The 20,688-nt window shown below is 33.0% G+C and overlaps 1 protein-coding gene across 3 annotated transcripts in view; it reads left to right on the forward strand.

Annotated features, from left to right (window-relative positions):
* The window catches only part of SMCHD1 (structural maintenance of chromosomes flexible hinge domain containing 1), a 259,470-nt gene that overhangs the window by 75,403 nt on the left and 163,379 nt on the right, over positions 1-20,688 (forward strand). For all 3 annotated transcript variants that reach the window (XM_051970385.1, XM_051970387.1, XM_051970386.1), the window contains exons 26-29: positions 404-552; positions 8,161-8,249; positions 9,327-9,445; positions 10,563-10,730. In XM_051970385.1, coding sequence (XP_051826345.1) covers positions 404-552; positions 8,161-8,249; positions 9,327-9,445; positions 10,563-10,730 — 525 coding nt within the window. The remainder of the gene's footprint in view (positions 1-403; positions 553-8,160; positions 8,250-9,326; positions 9,446-10,562; positions 10,731-20,688) is intronic.

A 20,688-nucleotide genomic window follows, 5' to 3' on the forward strand; every position in this document is an offset into this window, starting at 1 on the left:
CTTGCAACAGTCCTTTGAAATTGTGATATAAATATGATTCCCATATTACAGATGAGGAAAATGTCCCTTATAGATCTTTATTAGCTTGCTCAAGGTGGATAGTTTGAATTACCTTTAAGTATAACAAACAAAATTTTTAAGTACTTACTCTATGCATGATACCATTTGAGACATAAATTATTCATAGGAATAAAAAAATTTCCTGCAAATGCTAAATTTTATGGTTTAATAGTTTTTATGACTGAAAGTTTGGTTATTCCCACTATATTACATATCTAGATTTCCTCTCTGAGAAGTTTTGCTTAAACTATGATATTCCAGGAATATAACAACTTCCTAATGATTTATGTGTGCATATGTATTTGTCCATATAATCCACACAATGTGCATTTTTCTCTTTTAGGTTAATTGGACACCTGAGATTAATAAGGAACAGCTGCTGCAGGGTTTCCTACCTGATGTACAAGTACCAGCATCTGTGAAAGATATGAGATATTGTCAGGTTTCATTCCAGGATGATCATGTGTCATTGGAGAGTGCATTTACTATAAGGTCTGTAGATTTGTCTGTTTTTCAAGTATTTTTAAGTTATCATTTTTTAAAATGATAAAAAAAGGTTCTTTTTGTTTTTAATATATACTCCTATTTGTACTAAAAATATATGTAAAATGTACATGATAGAAAAATACCAGTTGATGTGAAATACAGTAGGTTATTTCTAGAATTGAGCTTTTCTGGAAAAATTTTTTTAAGTCTTTGGAAGTCATATAGTTAGTATATAATTAGTCAGAAAATCTTTATTTCCAAGGTGTTAGAATAAATAATATTTAGAACATGAATTTCCAGCATTTTTAGTAGTCTGGAAAAAAAGTTAGAAGAGTTTAAACAAAGTTTAGACAAAAACAATTTAAATAAAAACAGTAAGTCCTTACTTTCTAGGAGCTTACATTGTAATGAGAAAAATATAGAATCTACAAGAAAATATTCAAACAGTGTATTGTTTAAATGTTTGAGGAGAAACAGATTTTGATATTCAAAGGAGATTGCATCCTGAATGAAAGGGGAATTTTTACCTAATTAAAAATTTTTTTTCTATGGTATTTTATTTTTCCAAATATATACAAAATTATTTTTCAACATTTTTTTTGAAGTATATTTTTTAAACTTTCTTTTTCTTTTTTTTTTTTATTATAGCTTTTTATTTACAAGATACATGCATAGGTAATTTTTCAGCATTGACAGTTGCAAGTCCTTTTGTTTCAACTTTTTCCCTCCTTCCCTCATTCCCCCAGATGGCAGGTTGACCAATACATGTTAAATATGTATAAGTTAAACACAATATATGTGTACATGTCCAAGCAGTTATTTTGCTGTATAAAGAATCAGAATTTGAAATAGCATACAATTAGCCTGTGAAGGAAAACAAAAATGCAGGTGGACAAAAAAAGAGGGATTGGGAATTCTATGTAGTGATTCATAGTCATCTCCCAGAGTTCTTTCCCTGGGTGTAGCTGGTTCAGTTCATTATTGCTCTATTGGAACTGATTTGGTTCATCTCATTGTTGAAGAGGGCCACATCCATCAGAATTGATCATCATATAGTATTGTTGTTGTAGTATATAATGATCTTCTGGTCCTGCTCATTTCACTCAGCATCAGTTCATGTAAGTCTCTCCAGGCCTTTCTGAAATCATCCTGCTGGTCATTTCTTACAGAACAATAATATTCCATCAACATTCATTTTTGTAAGAGTTAGTGTTCTGAATTTTTCTTCCTCTGTATTACCTCTTTTCTCCCCAAGACAGCTAACTAACAGCTATTATAGGTTAAATATGCACAATCCTTTTAAACATATTTCCTTGTCACATTGTGCAAGAAAAATCAGACCAGAAGGGAGGAAAAAAGCCATGAAAATACCATGCTTCAATCCACATTCAGTTTCCATAGTTCTCTGGATATGATTTGTCATTTTCCATCCCAAGTCTGTTGAAATTGCCTTGAATCACCACATTGTTGTCCATCACAGCTGATCATTACATAATCTTGTTACTGTATACAATGTTCTCTTGCTTCTGCTCACTTCATTCAGCATCAGTTCATTAAATCTTTTTTTTTAATTTAATTTATTTTTATTTTAATATCTTTTTATTGATAGAACGCATGCCAGGGTAATTTTTTACAGCATTATCCCTTGCATTCATTTCTGTTCCGATTTTTCCCCTCCCTCCCTCCACCCCTTCCCCCAGATGGCAAGCAGTCCTTTACATGTTGAATAGGTTACAGTATATCCTAGATACGATATATGTGTGCAGAACCGAACAGTTTTCTTGTTGCACAGGGAGAATTGAGTTCAGAAGGTATAAATAACCCGGGAAGAAAAACAAAATTGCAAGCAGTTTATATTCATTTCCCAGTGTTCTTTCTCTGGGTGTAGCTGCTTTTGTCCATCTTTGATCAATTAAGGCTCTCTTTATCGAAGAGATCCACTTCCATCAGAATCATGTAAATCTTTTCATGCTTTTCTGAAATAGTAATCTCAACATAAGGGAATTTTTAAAGCTAGAGAAAGGAGAGATTATATTCTAGGTAAGTAGGATGGTGTGGAGATGGGAAATTTGTGAATATATGGAGTTTGCAGTAGTTTTTTGAGCTCCGAGAAGAGGATAACATGGAAAAAAATAGATTACATGAATAGAAGTAATGTGAAATAAGCCTGGAAGGAAAGATTGGAATGATATTGTAGAGGGCAACAAATTGAAATCTGACAAGTTTATATTTCTTCCAGAGGCATTACTAAAAAGTCATGTATTTTAAGTCAGAAAATGATACGTTCAGAATTTTGCCATAGGATAATTATTTTGGCTTTTGAAGGATAGATTGGAAATGGAAGATATATGAGGCAAGAAGAACAGTTAGAGAAGTATTACAGTAGAGGCAAGGCGATGGAAATAAAGGGTAACAGGGAAGCAAAGATTAAATCCAATTCTTTGTCTTAGCAGAGAATGTTTCAGATAGAAAGAACATAGAGATGGGTGGCCATATTATGTTCCAGAGAAAAATCAGTCATTCAATCAACTAGACTTTCTTAAATGCCCATTGTATGCCAGATAGTATGCAAAGCCCTTTTGATTCAAAAGAAAAAGCTATTCCCTCTTCTAAAGGATCTAATCTAAAGGTGAAGGCATCATCTATCATATAAACAACTATGTATAAACATGCTACAGGCTATATAGGAGGGAGTCTTAAGGAAGACACGAAGATTAAGAAAGATTGATAAAACCATCTTGTAGAAGAATTTGAGATTTAAAGAAAAATAAAACTAAAGGACAGAGATAGAGAGTGAGAGAATCCCAGGAATGGGGAAAAGTTAATACTCAGTAGATAGCCTGTGAGCCAATATATATTTATTAAATGCCTGCTATGTACCAGGTTCTGTACTAAGTATGTTGGTTATATAAAAAATGTAAAATGTAGTCTCTGACCTCAAGGAACTCATACTCTTAAGTTGGGAAGAAGACAGACAAACAGACATGTGCAAATCTGTTATATGTAGGATAGATAGGAATAGGAAATAATTAAGAGGATGAAGTCCGTAGAATTGGAGTGGGTTGGGAAAGGCTGCTTGCAAAAGATGAAATTTCAGTTGGAACTTAAAGAAGCCAGGGAAGTTATAAACAGAAGTAAGGACAGAGAACATTCTAGGCATCAGAGAAAACCAATAAGAATGTGTCGTGTCTTGTTGATGGAACAGCCAGGAGGCCAGTGTCATTAGATCAAAGTGTATGTGATAACAGGGGAAAGTAAAGTGTAAGAAGATTGATAGATAGGTACAAACGAAGGGATGTCGTTATGAAGGACTTTTTGTTTTGTTTTGTTTTTTCTCCTCAATAACATTATTCCAATTACATGTAAAGATAGTCTAAAAAGATAGCAGTCACTAGTTTCTGAACTCAGAGAAGTTGAAGAAGATGAGGTTTGAGAAAAAGCCATTGGATTTGTTACCCAAGAGATCATTGGTAATTTTGGAGAGAGTAGTTCTGGTAGAATATTAATAAGTTTGGAATCTAGATTGTAAAAAGAGAATGGTAGAGAAAGTGGTTGCATCTATTGTTTTTTTTTTTTAAATAATAATTATAACTTTTTATTGATAGAACATATGCCTGGGTAATTTTCTACAACATTATCCCTTGCACTCACTTCTGTTCTGACTTTTCCCCTCCCTCCTTCCACCCCCTCCCTTAGATGACAAGCAGTCCTATACATGTTAAATATGTCACAGTATATCCTAGATAGAATATATGTGTGCAGAACTGAACAGTTCTCTTGTTGCACAGGGAGAATTGGATTCAGAAGGTAAAAATAACCCGTGAAGAAAAACAAAAATTCAAACAGTTTATATTCATTTCCCAGTGTTATTTCTTTGGGTGTAGCTGCTTTGGTTACATTTGTTGTTGATGGCCTTTTGAGTTGTTTAGTCACAAAAGAAAGAAGAGATATAGGATGATAGTGGTGTTGAAAGTATTAAGTGAGGGTTTTTAGGGAAAATTCCAAAGCTTGCAGCATTGAGTAAAGAAAATAATGTAATTGTAAGGTTTATAGACAATAAAGAAGGAGCCATTAGTCAGGAAGAGATTGAAAATAAGATTTAGAGTAGGAATGATAGAGGGGCAGTCTATTGAAAGAGATGAGATGGAATGAGATTGCTTGAGCAAGAAAGGGTTAGCCTTTGTACTAGAAGTAAAATCACCTCTTCATGAGAGACAACATGGAGTCTAGTGATGTTCAAGGGAAAGTGAGGCTATCAATATCCCTGGATTTTATATGTAGAACATGGAGAGGGGGACTAAGATGTAACAATACTGAAAAGGTAGGAAGGGCCAGATTAGTCAGATCTTTAATAAGCCTTAGCAGAGGATTTTATAGTTTATTCTGGAGGAAATAGAAAACCACTGCAGTTTATTGAAGGTTATACCTGTGGGTGTCTGCTAGCCTGAGAACAGGGGAAAATTTATCTGTTCATTAGAATACTTAATTGATCAGATCTGGGCAGGTGGGTAATACACTAAAAGGGGGCATTAATAATAGACTGCTTAAAATCTTAAATCCATCCTCCAACATGCACTTTGATCTAATGACACTGGCCTCCTGTCTGTTCCATCAACAAGACACTACACATTCTTATTGGTTTTCTCTGATGCCTAGAATGTTCTCCCTCCTTATGTCTATGGTAGTATTTGTTCTTCTGTCCTCTTTCAGTACTTTATCCTATATCCTGAGACAAGGCTGGGAAAATTGCTAAATACAGGAATGCCATATAGCAAGAGAGACTTATAATCTTGCATAAAATTAGAACTATAAGAATAGAAACAACTATTTCACCGTGTTTCAGCATAATTATCATGAGTGTCTATGACTTTGGCCTACCCTTGATCATCAATTTGAAAGTATCAGTGTTTCTTCTTTCTCAGTCAGGTATATGATTACATTTTCCTTCATTATGATTTATCAATGGAACACTCTGCTTATACCAATGGTAGCTAAATAGATTCTGCTCTGAGGAAGTCTCCAGCCCCAGTTAAAACCTACTAAGTCTGGTATCAAGACCCCATTCGCAATGAATCAGGAATGATTCATCTCCTTAGTAGGGATTGCCCTCAGCTTCTTGGGGGCAACTGTTGATCTCATATTAACATGAAAGGAGAAAATTACAGAAGATTGGCCAAAATAAAAGCACACAGGGGAGAGAAAATTGTGTATTATATCAAAAAAGTCAATAGAGTAGAGATGTCTGTTAGATTATCAAAATCAGACCCAAGGATAACTATGAGGAGAGAGGAGCTATTCTCTATTATCTATTTAGAAGGATGAAGATAAACCAGAATCAAAACTGCATTGTAATTTGAGGAATTACAAGAGTGACCTAAGCCCTCCCCACCTCATATTCTTCCAAATCATGTTGTATAGCTTTAAGTCCTCAAAGACTTTAGTGGAATCAAAGTTGTAAAGGGCCATTTAAAGAAAAATGGTGGCCATAATCAGCCTTATTTAATCTCTGATGATTTATATATAAGAAATATCATAAAAGACAGCAAATATATCAATGACTAGAAAAAGTGATTGACTCTTTGTGTGATTACAGTGAAGGATCATAAGTTGTACAGTCTTGTGGTGTTTGAAGTATTAAATTTTATTCTGGGGACTGCAAGCCCAATGTGAGTCATTAGTGTGGCAACAAAACGAAAATAATGGACTTCATTATGTATTTAAGATTAAGAATGTTAGGATGCCTACCATACTCTTGCCTTGTTCAAACCACATGTAAAATATAATTCTGGATAATACATTTTATTTTATTTTTATTTTTATTTTTTCCCCCATTTTATTTATTTATTTATTTAATAACTTTTTATTGATAGAACACATGCCAGGGTAATTTTTTACAGCATTATCCCTTGCATTCACTTCTGTTCCAATTTTTCCCCTCCCTCCCTCCACCCCTTCTCCCAGATGGCAAGCAGTCCTTTACATGTTGAATGGGTTACAGTATATCCTAGATACGATATATGTGTGCAGAACCGAACAGTTTTCTTGTTGCACAGGGAGAATTGAATTCAGAAGGTATAAATAACCCGGGAAGAAAAACAAAAATGCAAGCAGTTTATATTCATTTCCCAGTGTTCTTTCTCTGGGTGTAGCTGTTTCTGTCCATCTTTGATCAATTAAGGCTCTCTTTATCGAAGAGATCCACTTCCATCAGAATATATCCTCAAACAGTATCGTTGTTGAGGTATATAATGATCTCCTGGTTCTGCTCATTTCACTCAGCATCAGTTCATGTAAGTCTCGCCAGTCCTCTCTGTATTCATCCTGCTGGTCATTCCTTACAGAACAATAATATTCCATAACATTCGTATACCACAATTTACTCAACCATTCTCCAATTGATGGACATCCTTTCATTTTCCAGCTTCTAGTCACTACAAACAGGGCTGCCACAAACATTTTGGCACATACAGGTCCCTTTCCTTTCTTTAGTATCTCTTTGGGATATAAGCCCAGTAGAAACACTGCTGGATCAAAGGGTATGCACAGTTTGATAACTTTTTGAGCGTAGTTCCAAATTGCTCTCCAGAATGGCTGGATGTGTTCACAATTCCACCAACAAAGTATCAGTGTCCCTGTTTTCCCACATCCCCTCCAACATTCCCCATTATCTTTCCCTGTCATTCTAGCCAATCTGACAGGTGTGTAGTGATATCTCAGAGTTGTCTTAATTTGCATTTCTCTGATTAATAATGATTTGGATCATATTTTCATATGTCTATAGTTTCAATTTCTTTGTCTGAGAATTGCCTGTTCATTGGATAATACATTTTAGAAAAGATGCCAGTAAACTTATGAGCATCCAGAGAAGAATGATCAGGAATATGAAAAGCTCTGAAATGTTTTTTAAACACTTACTGCAAGTACAAGTTAGTATATTACATTCAGAGACTAAAACAATGTGCTCAATAAGTTTAATTTCACATGAGAATTAGTTGAAATAATTGAGGAACATAGATCTATCTTCAAACCTTTGATAGCTGTCAACATGAAGGAATAGATTTATTCTATTTGACTCTAGAGAATGGAATTACAAACACTGGGTAGAAGTTTTAAAACATCAAATTTAGATTTGATAAAAAGAAAAAATCCTAACATTAAGAGCTATCTTAAATTTGGGGGTTCCTTTTTAGTTTTCTGGGCAGATTATTCTTTTGCTTATTTCTGTAATTGTATTCATATTGTACTTGTTTGATTTGACTAGGGGTTTGTTGTTGATCATTTGTTTTTTCAGTTGTGTTCCAACTCTTTGTCACTATTTGGGGTTTTCTTGGCAAAGATACTGGAGTGGTTTTCCATTAACTTCTTCAGCTTATTTTACAGATGAGGAATTGAGACAAATAGAATGCAGTGACTTGGCCAAAGTCACATAACTAAGTGTCTGAGGCCAGATAGAATCCATGGAGATGAATTTTCCAGACCCCAGAGCTGTCACTAGTTCATTCTTGCTCTACTTAGCTCTGTGACATCTTTGATAGGGCAATATAAATTTCTATTTTAAAAGTTGCTTTAATTAGTGACTTAAGAAAAGTTTCATAATTTATGAACTTATTTCAGACCACTGCCTGATGAACCAAAACAACTTAAGTGCAAGTTAAAAGGAGGAAAAACAATACAAATGGGTCAAGAGCTTCAAGGAGAAATAGGTTAGTATGATATATTCTTCTAAACAATACTTCTTTTCAGAATTTCTTGTTATAAAAAGATTGAAGGATTGTAGAATCATTTTTTTTAATCAGAATGAGTTATGCCAAGGATAATAAGGCAATGAGAATGGTAGAGATCACCATCTAGACTCATAAGAATTATGGTGAATGGCAAATATGAATGATTTTTAAAACATTAAATGAATGCAATGGAAAGAATACTAAAGTATGAGGCAAGAGAATTGAATTTTTTTTCTTGACTCAAGACTTCTATCTATGTAACTTTGTGGAAGTCATTTAAATATATGTGAATGTTTCCTGAACTACATATTAGGGATAAATATACTTACTACCTTTGTTGTAAAATGCAAATGACAACAAGATATGTTCAAAGCTTTCTGTGATGGTATATTTCATTTTATTTTGGTCCAGACCTGTGACTTCATTAGTGTAGAGAATCTCCTATCCTATACATACCAGCAATTGTTCTACAACTTAAAAGTCTTAAGTAATGCGTCTCATTGAGATGAGAAGTGACTTGGTCAAGGTCACAGAGCAAGTGTTTCAGAGTCCTACCTTGAAGCTGGATCTTTCTGACTGTGGGGCCAAAACATAACTACCACATCATGTGCCTCTTCCTGTCATATAACTGTAACAAGAATCTAATGAGCATACATTGGTGCTCCATATCTCTTTGAATATTTGAAGGTTTGATTTTTTTCTTTTGGCCACCTTCTATAACCTAATTTGATATGTTGTAAACTGAAATAATCTCTAATTCCCCAAGAGACAGCAAGGTATGTTGACTAGAGAGCCTGACACTGGAGCACGAAGACCTGGATTCAGTTCTCGTCTTGGTTACAAATTGGCTATATGAACCTGAGCAAATCCTTTTTTTTCCTCAATGCTCAAAGTATCTGTAACACTGGTATAGGAAGTTCCATGCTAATAGAATTACAGGTCTAGTCTCAATTCTTATTTTTACAATTTAATTTGTTTTCAAATTGGTAACATTTTAGAATTGATTTCATTAAAATAATCATGTCAGTGCAAAACATTTTACTTTTGTTTTTAAAGAGATAATAATTACAGATCAGTATGGAAATCAGATACAAACATTCACATCAAGTTGTTTAACATCTTTGGGAATTTCTGGAAATGGACTTGATAAATCCAATTTGAAAATTGCTTGGCAGGTAAGACTGATTTTTAAAAAATATTTGTGATTCATTTTGCATATTATAAAAAATGGATATAATCTAGAAACTTTTACGTGGTAATTTTTGAATTTTTTTCACATGGAATTCCATTTAAAAATGGATTTTCAGATAAGTTTTCTCTTACCATATATTTTAAGAAATTTATACTTGATGTAGTGGGGCCAGAGGAATAGATTAGTGTTTATTTTAGCCCTGCAATGATGCATGATTCAAAATTATTATAAAAATAAAGAAATTAGATATCGTATTGAGATAGATGATATTGGAAAATCTTGGTACCTTTTGTCATTAATTGTAAAGTTCTAGAACTCAATAAAATTCAAATAATATTTGATTGGCTTTACTTTGTAGTGGTGGGAAACTATGGATATGAAACACACAGTATTCTTTTTTAAATTCCATCTTCATCATAAATCTTTCATCTGTTCTCAGTGCTTCTTTGTTGTCTTCTATGTACTAAAGGTAAACAGCACTAACTTTGAAGGCCTCAATCTATCCAGATTTATTTTTCAATATTCTTTAGGAACCACTTCCTTGTTTTTTCTCTGCATAGTACATACTTTAATTAGATGGACCAAACAGTTTTTGATAATGTTTATCCTTTCCCTGGAATGTCTAAATTCTATTTATTAAGGACCATGTCTCTGACTGCTTCCAATAATGATCCTTTCCACATTCTCTTGATCCAAGTGCTTAGCATAGTGCCTGCCATATAGTAGACACTTAACTCATTGATTAGATTCCTGTTGTCCTTATAATTAGTACCATGTAGTTTAACATTTAATTTTATTATTTGTTAGTGTATGCCTCAGAAAATTCTACATATTTCAAGCTTAATAAATAGTTTAACGAATGAATGTATTTTTAAATGGATTGATAAGTAGATGGGTGAAGTCTCTAAGAACTTTTGGACCATATCTTAGGTTTATTTGCTTTTCTTTTTGTGCCCAGCATAGTACTAAAAAGATATTCACTATAAATTTTAGTTGACTGAGATTTATCAATCAAAAAATAAAGTCTAATAAATAATTAATTTATTGAATTTTAAAAATACTAAGCATATTTCTCTTTGGTTATTTATCTTTATTATTAGGAGAGCACACAGACTATCATTATAAAAGGCATAAAGTTTAATCCAGGTCCTCCTGGAAGCAAGGAGCTCTGCTTTGCATGGCGTGAATTTTCTGACTTTGTCCGGGTACAATTAATTTCAGGACCACCAGCTAAACTTCTCCTGGTAAACTGGCCAGAATTAACAGAGGTAAGTAGGATTTCTGATTTGATCAAATATGAATGATATTTAATGAATTTATTTTGAGTATGGCTTTCAGGGATATAGATCATTTTTCTAAAGCCAGAGGGCACTTCATTGGCCATCTAATCCAGCCCTCTGTTTTTATATTTAATTAAATTATTTTAGATTCTTTTAGTAATATATTTATATTATATGTATATAAAATAAATATATAAATATATTTAACTTCTTTTAGTAGCTTTTTGCAAAAGTAAAATTATATTTAAAACATTTTATTCCTCTTTGACTTTACTGATAGAAATAAATGGTGAAATTCCTAATAGACTTGTAATGAAGAGAGCCATCTGCATAGATGAAATGCAAGAGAGAAATGAAGACTGGGGACTGAGTGTAAATTACAACAGTGTTTTTGACTTTTTGTTGTTTGCTTGCATTTTGTTTTCTTTCTCATTTTTTTCTTTTTTGATCTGATTTTTCTTGTACAGCATGATAATTGTGGAAATGTGTATAGAAGAATTGCACATGTTTAACCTATATTGGATTACTTGCTGTCTGAGGGAAAGAGTGGGGTGAAGGAAGGGAGAAAAATTTGGAGCACAAGATTTTGAAAGAGTGAATGTTGAAAACTATGCATATAGTTTGAAAATAAAAGGCTTAAAAAAAAAGAAAGAAAAATGGTGAGTGGGGAAGGGGAAAGCATGTGTTTCTGTTATTAAAGAATTTTTAGGAGAGGAAAGATACCAGTGACTAGCCTTGGGGGTCTTCAGCCTGAGATTGAATAATAGCATGCTGGGTTCGGGGCAGAGGATTTTTAGTTGGATTAATGCAAAACTTCTTAAATTTTTCCACTGGTGACACCCAGGAAATTTTTATGAGCTCCTGAATACATAAGTATATAAAATAGGTTTACAAATCAAATATTTACTGATAATAAATCATAAATAAATGTATTGCAGTTCTTTCATACACATGTAATCTTACCATTTGTTTAGCCTTTCTTTAGCATTAACTTTGTTTTTAAATAGCTTTTTATTTTTCCAAATACATGCAAAGATAGTTTTCAACATTCACCATTCACCTTTGCAAAACCTTGTTTTCCAAATTTTTTTCTTTTTCTTTCCTCCCCCTACTACTAGACAGCAAGCAATGTCGTATAGGTTGAATCTGTGCAATTCTTCTGAATACATTTCCATGTTCATCATGGTGAGCAAGAAAAATTCAATTAAAAGGGGGAAAAAAACAACAAACAAAATACCACCACCACCAAAAAAGGTCACATTTGGGTCTCCATAGTTCTCTCTCTGAACATGAATGGCTTTTTCAGTCACAAGTCTATTGAAATTGCCTTGAATCACCTCATTGTTGAAAAGAGCCAAGTCCATCACAGCTAATCATCACATAATCTAGTTGATGCTGTGTATACTGTTCTCTTGGTTCACTTCATTTAGTATCAGTTTATATAAGTCTTTCCCAGCTTTTCTCAAATCAGCCTGCTCATTATTTCTTATAGAACAATAACATTCCATTACATTCATATACCATAACTTATTCAGCCATTTTCTTACTAATGGGTTAAGTTCACAAGACTCAACTGAATTTTAGTTCCTTTCTAAAAAGTTGTTGCTACAAACAGTTTTGCACACGTGGGTCCTCTTTTTTTGTTATTTCTTTGGGGTATAGACCCAGTATACTGCTGGATCAAAGCTTATGCACAGTTTGATAGTCCTTTGGGCATAGTTCCAAATTGCTCTCCAGAATAGTTGGATCAGTTTATAATTTCACCAACAGTGTGTTAGTGTCCCAATTTTCCTACATCCCCTCCACTATTTGTCATTAATCTTTCTTGTCATCTTATCCAATCTGAGAGGTATGTAGTGGTAACTCAGCATTGTCTTAATTTTCATCTAATCAATAGTGATTTAAAACATTTTTTGTATGACTAGAAATGGTTTTAATTTCTTGATCTGAAAATTGTCTGTTCATATTCTTTGACTATCATTTGGGGAAAGAATTGTATTATAAATTTGAGTCAATTTTCTATTTATATATTTTAAATATGAGACCCTTTATCAGATGCACTGGATGTAAAAAAAAATTTCTCAACTTTATGCTTCCCTTTTAATCTTGGCCACCTTGATTTTGTTTGTACCAAAACTTTTATGTTTAATATGATCAAAATATTATCTATTTTGCATTTCATAATGTTCTCTAGGTCTTCTTTGGCCTTGATTTCTTCATAGATCTGAGAGGTAGTGTAAAGGGCTGAAACTCTTGAGTAGATGCACTGGAATCTAAGCACTTAAGGCTAATTACCATTTGGACAACTGAGCACTTAAGGCTAATTACCAATTGGACAATACTCTTTTAGCATATGCATGGAAAATTGCCCTTCCCACAATTCTGTGCTGGCTTTTGGTGTATACAGAGAATTGTAAGAAGGATTAGGGGGTGGAGTAAGACAAGTCAGAGTCACTTTGGCCATAGACAAAGAGAAGGAAGGTTCTGGAGAGCTTGTGTCCATCCACTTCACTTCTACCCCTAAAGACCAAGGACTTTTGCTTATCCTGACTCTGGCTGATTCTAAGGCATCCAGATTCTAAGGAATCCAGGACATTCTAAGGCATGTCCAAAAAGCATGAACCCATTTCAGCTTTATCTTGGTATAAAGTATTAGGTACTGGTCATGGCCTAATTCCTGCCATACTATTTTTCAGTTTTCCCAGCAGTTTTGGTTAATTTTGGTCATAACTGTTAATACCCGGATGGGCTCTTTCCTGATAAGAGAAAAGATTAAGTTTCAAAGTCTACATCAACAATGTATTAAAATCAAGTTGTGTGTATATATATGAATTTTGTAAGCACAATTTTTGTCAAATAGTGAATTCTTATCCCAAAAGGTGGGGTCTTTGGCTTTATCAAATACTAGATTACTATTTTTTAACTACTTTTTATTTACAAAGCATATTCATAGGTAATTTTTCCAACATTGACTCTTGCATAACTCTTTGTTCCAAATTTTCCCCTCCTTCCCCCCATCCCTCCTCTAGCTGGCAAGTAGTCTAATACATGTTAAATATGTTGAAGTTAGATCCAATATTTGTACACATATTTATACAGTAATCTTGTTGCACAAGAAAAATCTGATCAATAAGGAACAAAAACTGAAAAAGAAAATAAAATGTAAGCATATAACAACACAGAGAGTGAGAATGCTATAGTGTGGTCCACACTCTGTTCCCATGGTTCTCTCTCTGGCTCTCTTCATCACTGCACAAGTAGAACTGGTTTGAATCATCTTAATGTTGAAGAGAGCCACGTCCATCAGAATTGAGCATCATACAGTCTTGTTGCCGTGTATAATGATCTCTTGATTCTGCTCATTTCACTTAGCATCAGTTCATGTAGGCTTGTCCAAGTCTCTCTAAAATCATCCTGCTGGTCGTTTCTTATAGAACAATAGTATTCCATAGCATTCATATACCATAATTTATTCAGTCATTCTCCAATTGATGGGCATCCACTCAGTTTCCAGTTTCTGGCCACTACAAAGAGGGCTGCCACAAACATTCTTGCACATACAGGTCCCTTTCCCTTCTTTAAAATCTCTTTGGGATATAATCCTAGTAGAAATTCTGCTGGATCAAAGGCTATGTGCAGTTTGATAACTTGTTGAGCATAGGTCCAAATTGCTCTTCAGAGTGGCTGAATCCATTCATAGTTCCACCAACAATGTATCAGTGTCCCAGTTTTCTTACATCATCTTCAGCATTCATCATTGCCTTTTCCTGTCATCTTAGCCAATCTGACAGGTATGTAGTGGTATCTCAGAGTTGTCTTAATTTGCAATTCTCTGATCAATAGTGATTTGGAACACCTTTTCATGTGGCTACAAATAGTTTCAATTTCTTCATCAGAAAATTGTCTGTTCATATCCTTTGACCATTTATCAATTGGAGAATGGTTTCAACTATTATAAATTTGAGTTAATTCTCTCTATATTTTAGAAATGAAGCCTTTATCAGATCCTTTGGATGTAAAAGTGTTTTCCCCGTTTATTTCTTCCTTTCTAATCTTGTCTGCATTAGTTTTGTTTGTACAAAACCTTTTTAACTTAATATAATCAAAATTATCTATTTTATGATCAGTAACAGTCTCTAGTTCTAATTTTGTTACAAATTCCTTCCTCCTCCACAAATCTGAGAGGTAAACTATCCTATGTTCTTCTCATTTGTTTATTATATCATTCTTTATGTCTAGTTCATGAACCCATTTCGATCTTATCTTGGTATATGGTGTTAGGTGTGAATCTATGCCTACTTTCTGCCATACTAGTTTCCAATTTTCCCAGCAGTTTTTGTCAAATAGTGAATTCTTATCCCAAAAGCTGGGGCCTTTGGGTTTGTCAGATAACAGATTGTTGTAGTCATTGGCTATTTTGTTCTGTGAATGTAATGTATTCCACTGATCAACTAGTCTATTTCTTAGATGACCTCTGCTTTATAATATAGTTTTAGATCTGATATATCTAGGCCATCTTCATTTGCTTTTCTCTTCATTAATTCCTTTGAAATTCATGACCTTTTGTTCTTTCAGATGAATTTTGTTACCATTTTTTCTAGCCTTATAAAGTAATTTCTTTGTCAATTTTATTGATGTATCACTGAATAAATAGAATTGTCATTTTTATTATATTAGCTCAGCCTACACATGAGCACTTGATATTCTTCAAGTTGATTAAATCTAACTTTTTTGTTTGAAAAGTGTTTTGTCATATGTTGTTATATACAGTTATTTTAAATATGATTTCTTTTTCTATCTCTTGCTGTTGGATTTTATTGGTAACATAAAATTGCTGGTGATTTATGTGGATTTATTTTATAGCTTACAACTTTGCTACAGTTTTTTTAAGTAGGTTTTTTTTAGTAGGTTTTTTCAGTTGAATCCCCACTCCTCATCTGCCAAGAGTGGCAATTTTGTTTCCTCATTAATTACTCTAATGTCTTCAATTTTTTTTCTCCTCATTGCTAAAATTAACGTGTCTAGTAAAATATTGAATATTAGTAGTGATAATGGGCAACCTTACTTCACCCTTGATCTTATTGTGAATGGTTCTAGTTTATGCCCATTTCATATGATGCTTGGTTTTAGATAGGTGCTGCTTATCATTTTAAGGAAAATTCCCTTTATTCCTATGCTTTCTAGTATTTTTAATAAAAATCGATGTTGTATTTTGTCAATTTTTTCTGCATCTATTGGGATAATCAAATGATTTCTGATAGTTTGGTTATTGACATGGTCAATTATATTGATAGTTTTCCAGCCTTGTATTTCTGCTATATAAATTCTACTTGGTCATAGTGTTTTATCTTTGTGATAAGTTGCTGTCATTTCTTTGCTAATGTTCTATTTGTAAGATTTTTGCATCAGTGGGGCAGCTAGGTGGCACAGTGGATGCAATACCACCACTGAAATCAGGAGGACCTGAGTTCAAATGTGATCTCAGATACTTAACACTTCTAGCTGTGTGACCCTGGGCAAGACACTCAACTCCAATTACCTAACCAAAAAAAAAAAAAAAAAAAGATTTTTGCATCAATATTTATTAAAGACTTTTTGGTTTAGGTATCAGCACCATGTCTGTTTCTAAAAATGGAATTTGATAGCACTCCTTTTATTTTCTCAAATAGTTTATAAAATTTTGGAATTAATTGTTCTTCAAAGTTTTGATTGAATTCACTTGCAAATCAATCTGGTCCTGGCTTTTTTTTTTTTTTTTTTTTTTTATTAGGGATTTCATTAATGGCTTATTCAATTTCTTTTTCTAAAATGCAACTATTTATGTAATTTATTTTCTCCTCTGTTAATCTGGGCAGTCTATATTTTTGAAAGTAGTCATTTCATTTAGATTATCAGATTTATTGGCATATAATTAGGCAAACTAGATCTTAATTATTGCTTTAATTTCTTTGTCATAGATGTTAAATTTAACCTTTTCATTTTTGATACTAATAATTTGGTTTTCTTCTTTATTCTTTTTAATCAAATTAACCAAAGTTTTGTGTTGTTTTTTTTTTTTCATAAAACCAACTCTTAGTTTTGTTTATTTTTAGTTTAATACTTTGAATTCTATTAATCTGTCTTTTGATGTTCAGAATTTCTAATTTGGTATTTATTTGGAGATTTTTAATTTGTTCTTTTTCTAGCTTTTTTAATTGCATGCCCAATTCATTTATTTTCTCTCATGGGTAATTTTTCAACATTGACTTTTGCAAAAACCTTTTGTTCCAAATTTTCCCCTCTTCCCTATTCCCTCCCCTAGTTGGCAGGTAGTCCAATACATGTTAAATTATATCATCATATTAAAGTTAATTTTTATCTATACCCTCTAAGTATACCCTTTCTAACTGTCCTGACAAAGATATGGTTTTAAAGAATTACACACATCATTTTCCAATGTAGATGTGTAAACATTTTAACCTTTAAAAAACGTTTGTTGTTTCCTTTTCCTTTTTACCTTTTTAAGGTATTTCTTGATTCATTCTTGGTTGTAGTCCAAACTCTTTTGCTTTCCAAAATACCATATTCTAGACCCTTCGATCCTTTAAAGTGGATGCTACTAGTCCTGCATAATCTCGATTGTGACTCCTTGATATTTAAATTATTTCTGGCTCTTTACAGTATTTTCGTCTTGATTTCATAATTCTGGAATTTAGCTACAATATTCCTTGGAGTTTTCATTTTGGGGACTCTTTCAGGAGGTATTCAGTGGATTCTTTCAATTACTTATTTAAGTTTTTAATTCTAGAATATCAGGGAAGTTTTCCTTGATGGTTTCTTTAAAGATATTGTCCAGACTCTTTTTTCCATTGTGGCTTTCCAGTAGTCCAGTAATTCTTAGATCCAGGTTAGTTGTTTTTAGTTAATTGTTAGTTGTTTTTCCAATGAAATGTTTTTCATTTCCTTCATTTTTTCTCACTGAGTCATTCAATTCCATCTGACCAATTCTAATTTTTGGCGAATTAATTTCTTCAGTTAACTTTTTTATTTCCTTTTGCATTTGGTCAATTATATTTTTAAAGGAGTTGTTTTGTTCATGGATTTTTTTTCCTCATTTCACCAGTTCTGTTTTTAAAGTAGTTGTTTTCTTTTACCATTTCACCAATTTTTTTCTTTAAGAAGTTTTCTTCAGTATATATTTTTCCCCTTTCATCAAATTTATTGTTTAAGAAGTTTTCTTCGGTCATTTTTTGTTTCCTTTTCTAAGCTGTGGCTCTTTTCCTCAAGCTTTCATACTAATCCTGTGTGGCAGTCATTCCCTACCTTTTTTTCCCTTCTTTTATCTCTCTTTTAAGATCCTTTTTGAATTCTTCCAACAGACTTTTTTGAGGTTTCACTGAAGGCATTTTGTTTTGCTGTTTTCTTGTGGGTTTGTGTTCTGGTCTTCATAGTAGCTCTGTATAGTTGGCTCATTTTGCTTTTTTGCTCGTTTTTAAAAGTGGAGCTCTGCTCCTAGGACACAGGGGAAATTGACCAAAATTCTTTTGCAGGGGGACAGGATTCCTTCACTGTCTGTCCTTGAGCAGGATTAGGGCTAGAGCTAGTGGTAGTGCAGGTTTTCCTAATGTGTGGGGTGGATCTGGCCAATCCCTGCCTGTTATACTAGGCTTCAGAGGCTCCCAATTTGCTTTTTGTTGGTGCATTGGATGTTTCACAGCTACTCTACTGGCCCTCTGAAACAGAACAGAATAACCAACACTGTTGTTTTTTTGCTAAGAACTTCCTGCTAGATTCCCTGCTTTGGTCCTCTGAGCTAGACCATGTAACTCTCTGCCCAATTAGATAGATCTTCACAGCTATTCTACTGGCCCTCTGAAACAGAACAGAATAACCAACACTGTTGTTTTTTTGTTAAGAACTTCCTGCTAGATTCCCTGCTTTGGCCCTCTGAGCTAGACCATGTAACTCTCTGCCCAATTAGATAGATCTTCCTGAAGTGCTTCCAAGATATGTTAACCTGGAAAATGATTTCACTCTGAATTTTTATGGATTCTGTCATTCCAACATCCATTCAGAGATTTGATCTAGTATTCATTCTAAGGGAAGCTGGGGAGAACTCAGGCAATGACCTTTCTGCTCTCTTGATTGAGAATATATCTTGACTACATCATTGAGTGAGCCCCAATTTTACCATTTATTGAAGATAAAACCAAATTTGTCTACTTATGAGATGAATGTGTTTATTTTCATAGAAAGAATTATGTTATGTTTGCCAAATTTTCAGCTTCGTTCTAGAGAAATCCTAAGGTTCTCTTATATTCGTGGATTTTTAAATAGGGGGAATAAATTTGGTCTTCATCTGGGTTATATTTATTGATTATTTAGAAAATAATACCTTTTTTTGAAGTTACTATGAATGTATTTCACACTTTAGCTTCCTACAGCCTGTGTTTAATATAAGATCTTTCCTTGTGATAACATTGGAAAGCCCTACATATAAATTCAAAGGACTTAGACTTAGATCTTATTTCTGATACTCTCCAGTGATTCTTGGACAAGCCATTAAACCTACCAGTTCCTTATTATTCTCATCTATAAAAATAGGAGATCCTTTCAGATAACCTGAGTTTCCTTCCAGCTCTAAAACTGATTCTTTGATTATGTATTTCAGGTTTTCATATAGGTACAGGGACAGAATAATTCTTGCTTCCAAAAGTCTTAGTATCCTTTAATTATTGATTATGTTTCTGATAATTGTTTTTAAAAGTAGCATTTTATTTTTCTCAATAATATACAAAGCTTTTCAACATTCAACTTTGCAAAAACCTTGTTCCAAATTGTTCTATCACTCTCTCCCTATTCCCCTTGATCTAGACAGCAAACAATTTGATATAAGTTAAATGTGTGCATTTCTTCTAAACATATTTCCATATTCATCATTCTGTGCAAGAAAAATGTGATAATTTTTCATAAAAGAGAATCTTTTTTTTTGTACTTACATGCTTTGTTACCCATGGAATTATAATGAATAATAATTAGAAATTAGAGGCTTCCAAACAATTTATTCATATCTACATTTGCTTTTATAAACTTTTAAGTAAAAATTTTTGTCTGTATGAAATATGACTTGAGTTTAGGACACTAAATCAACTTAGAAGTTGTATCTTTTTTTCTCCCACATGCCTTTCACTTAACCTCTTGAAATCTCAGTTTCCTCATTTAGATAACGAGGATAACTTAATGACTTTCCAGGGCCCTTGTGAAGAACATCCCTTATAAAACTTCATATTGATATTTCTTATCTCTGAGTTCTTATTATAGCTGGAGAACTCTGTGTACATAATTTTGAATTAATAATGGTTTATTTTGACCCATTTAAATTTTTTTTCTGTAAAAAGAGGTAAAAAATCTTAATGTAATAATTGGAATGGTTTGCATAAAGCATTTCAGCTAGCCAGACTACAGATGTACATCAGTTATTTTTTTAAAGTGGAGACTTTCTAAAGAGGACTATATTTTAGTTTTTAAAAAGTTTCTACCCCAAAGACTAATGTGAAATGCCTCCCTGCTCAGAGAGAATTTATAGAAGAACTCACAAAAGAATTTTAAAATCAGATAAGAGACATTGAAGGAAAAAAAGATCCAAGAAAAACAAAGAAGATTATTAGAAAAAAAGTAACCAGCTAGAGAAGGCGGTACAGTCTCAAGGATTAAAATAGTTGTTTGAAAATTAAGAATTGGATAAGTGAAAGCCAGTGAAGCTATGAGAGACCAAGAAAAATAACAAAACATTATAAAGAATGAGAAAATAGAATAGAATGTGAAACATTTAAAAAAAAAAAGTATAGGTCTGGAGAACAGATCAAGAGGAGAAAATATAAGAATAATTGAACTGCCAGAAAGTTGTGACCAAAAAGAGAATCTTGACACCATTGTTAAGGAAATAATCCAAGAAAATAGTTCTTGG

This window comes from Antechinus flavipes, chromosome 1 (genome assembly GCF_016432865.1).
Source record: "Antechinus flavipes isolate AdamAnt ecotype Samford, QLD, Australia chromosome 1, AdamAnt_v2, whole genome shotgun sequence".
Classification (NCBI taxonomy): Eukaryota; Metazoa; Chordata; class Mammalia; order Dasyuromorphia; family Dasyuridae; genus Antechinus; species Antechinus flavipes.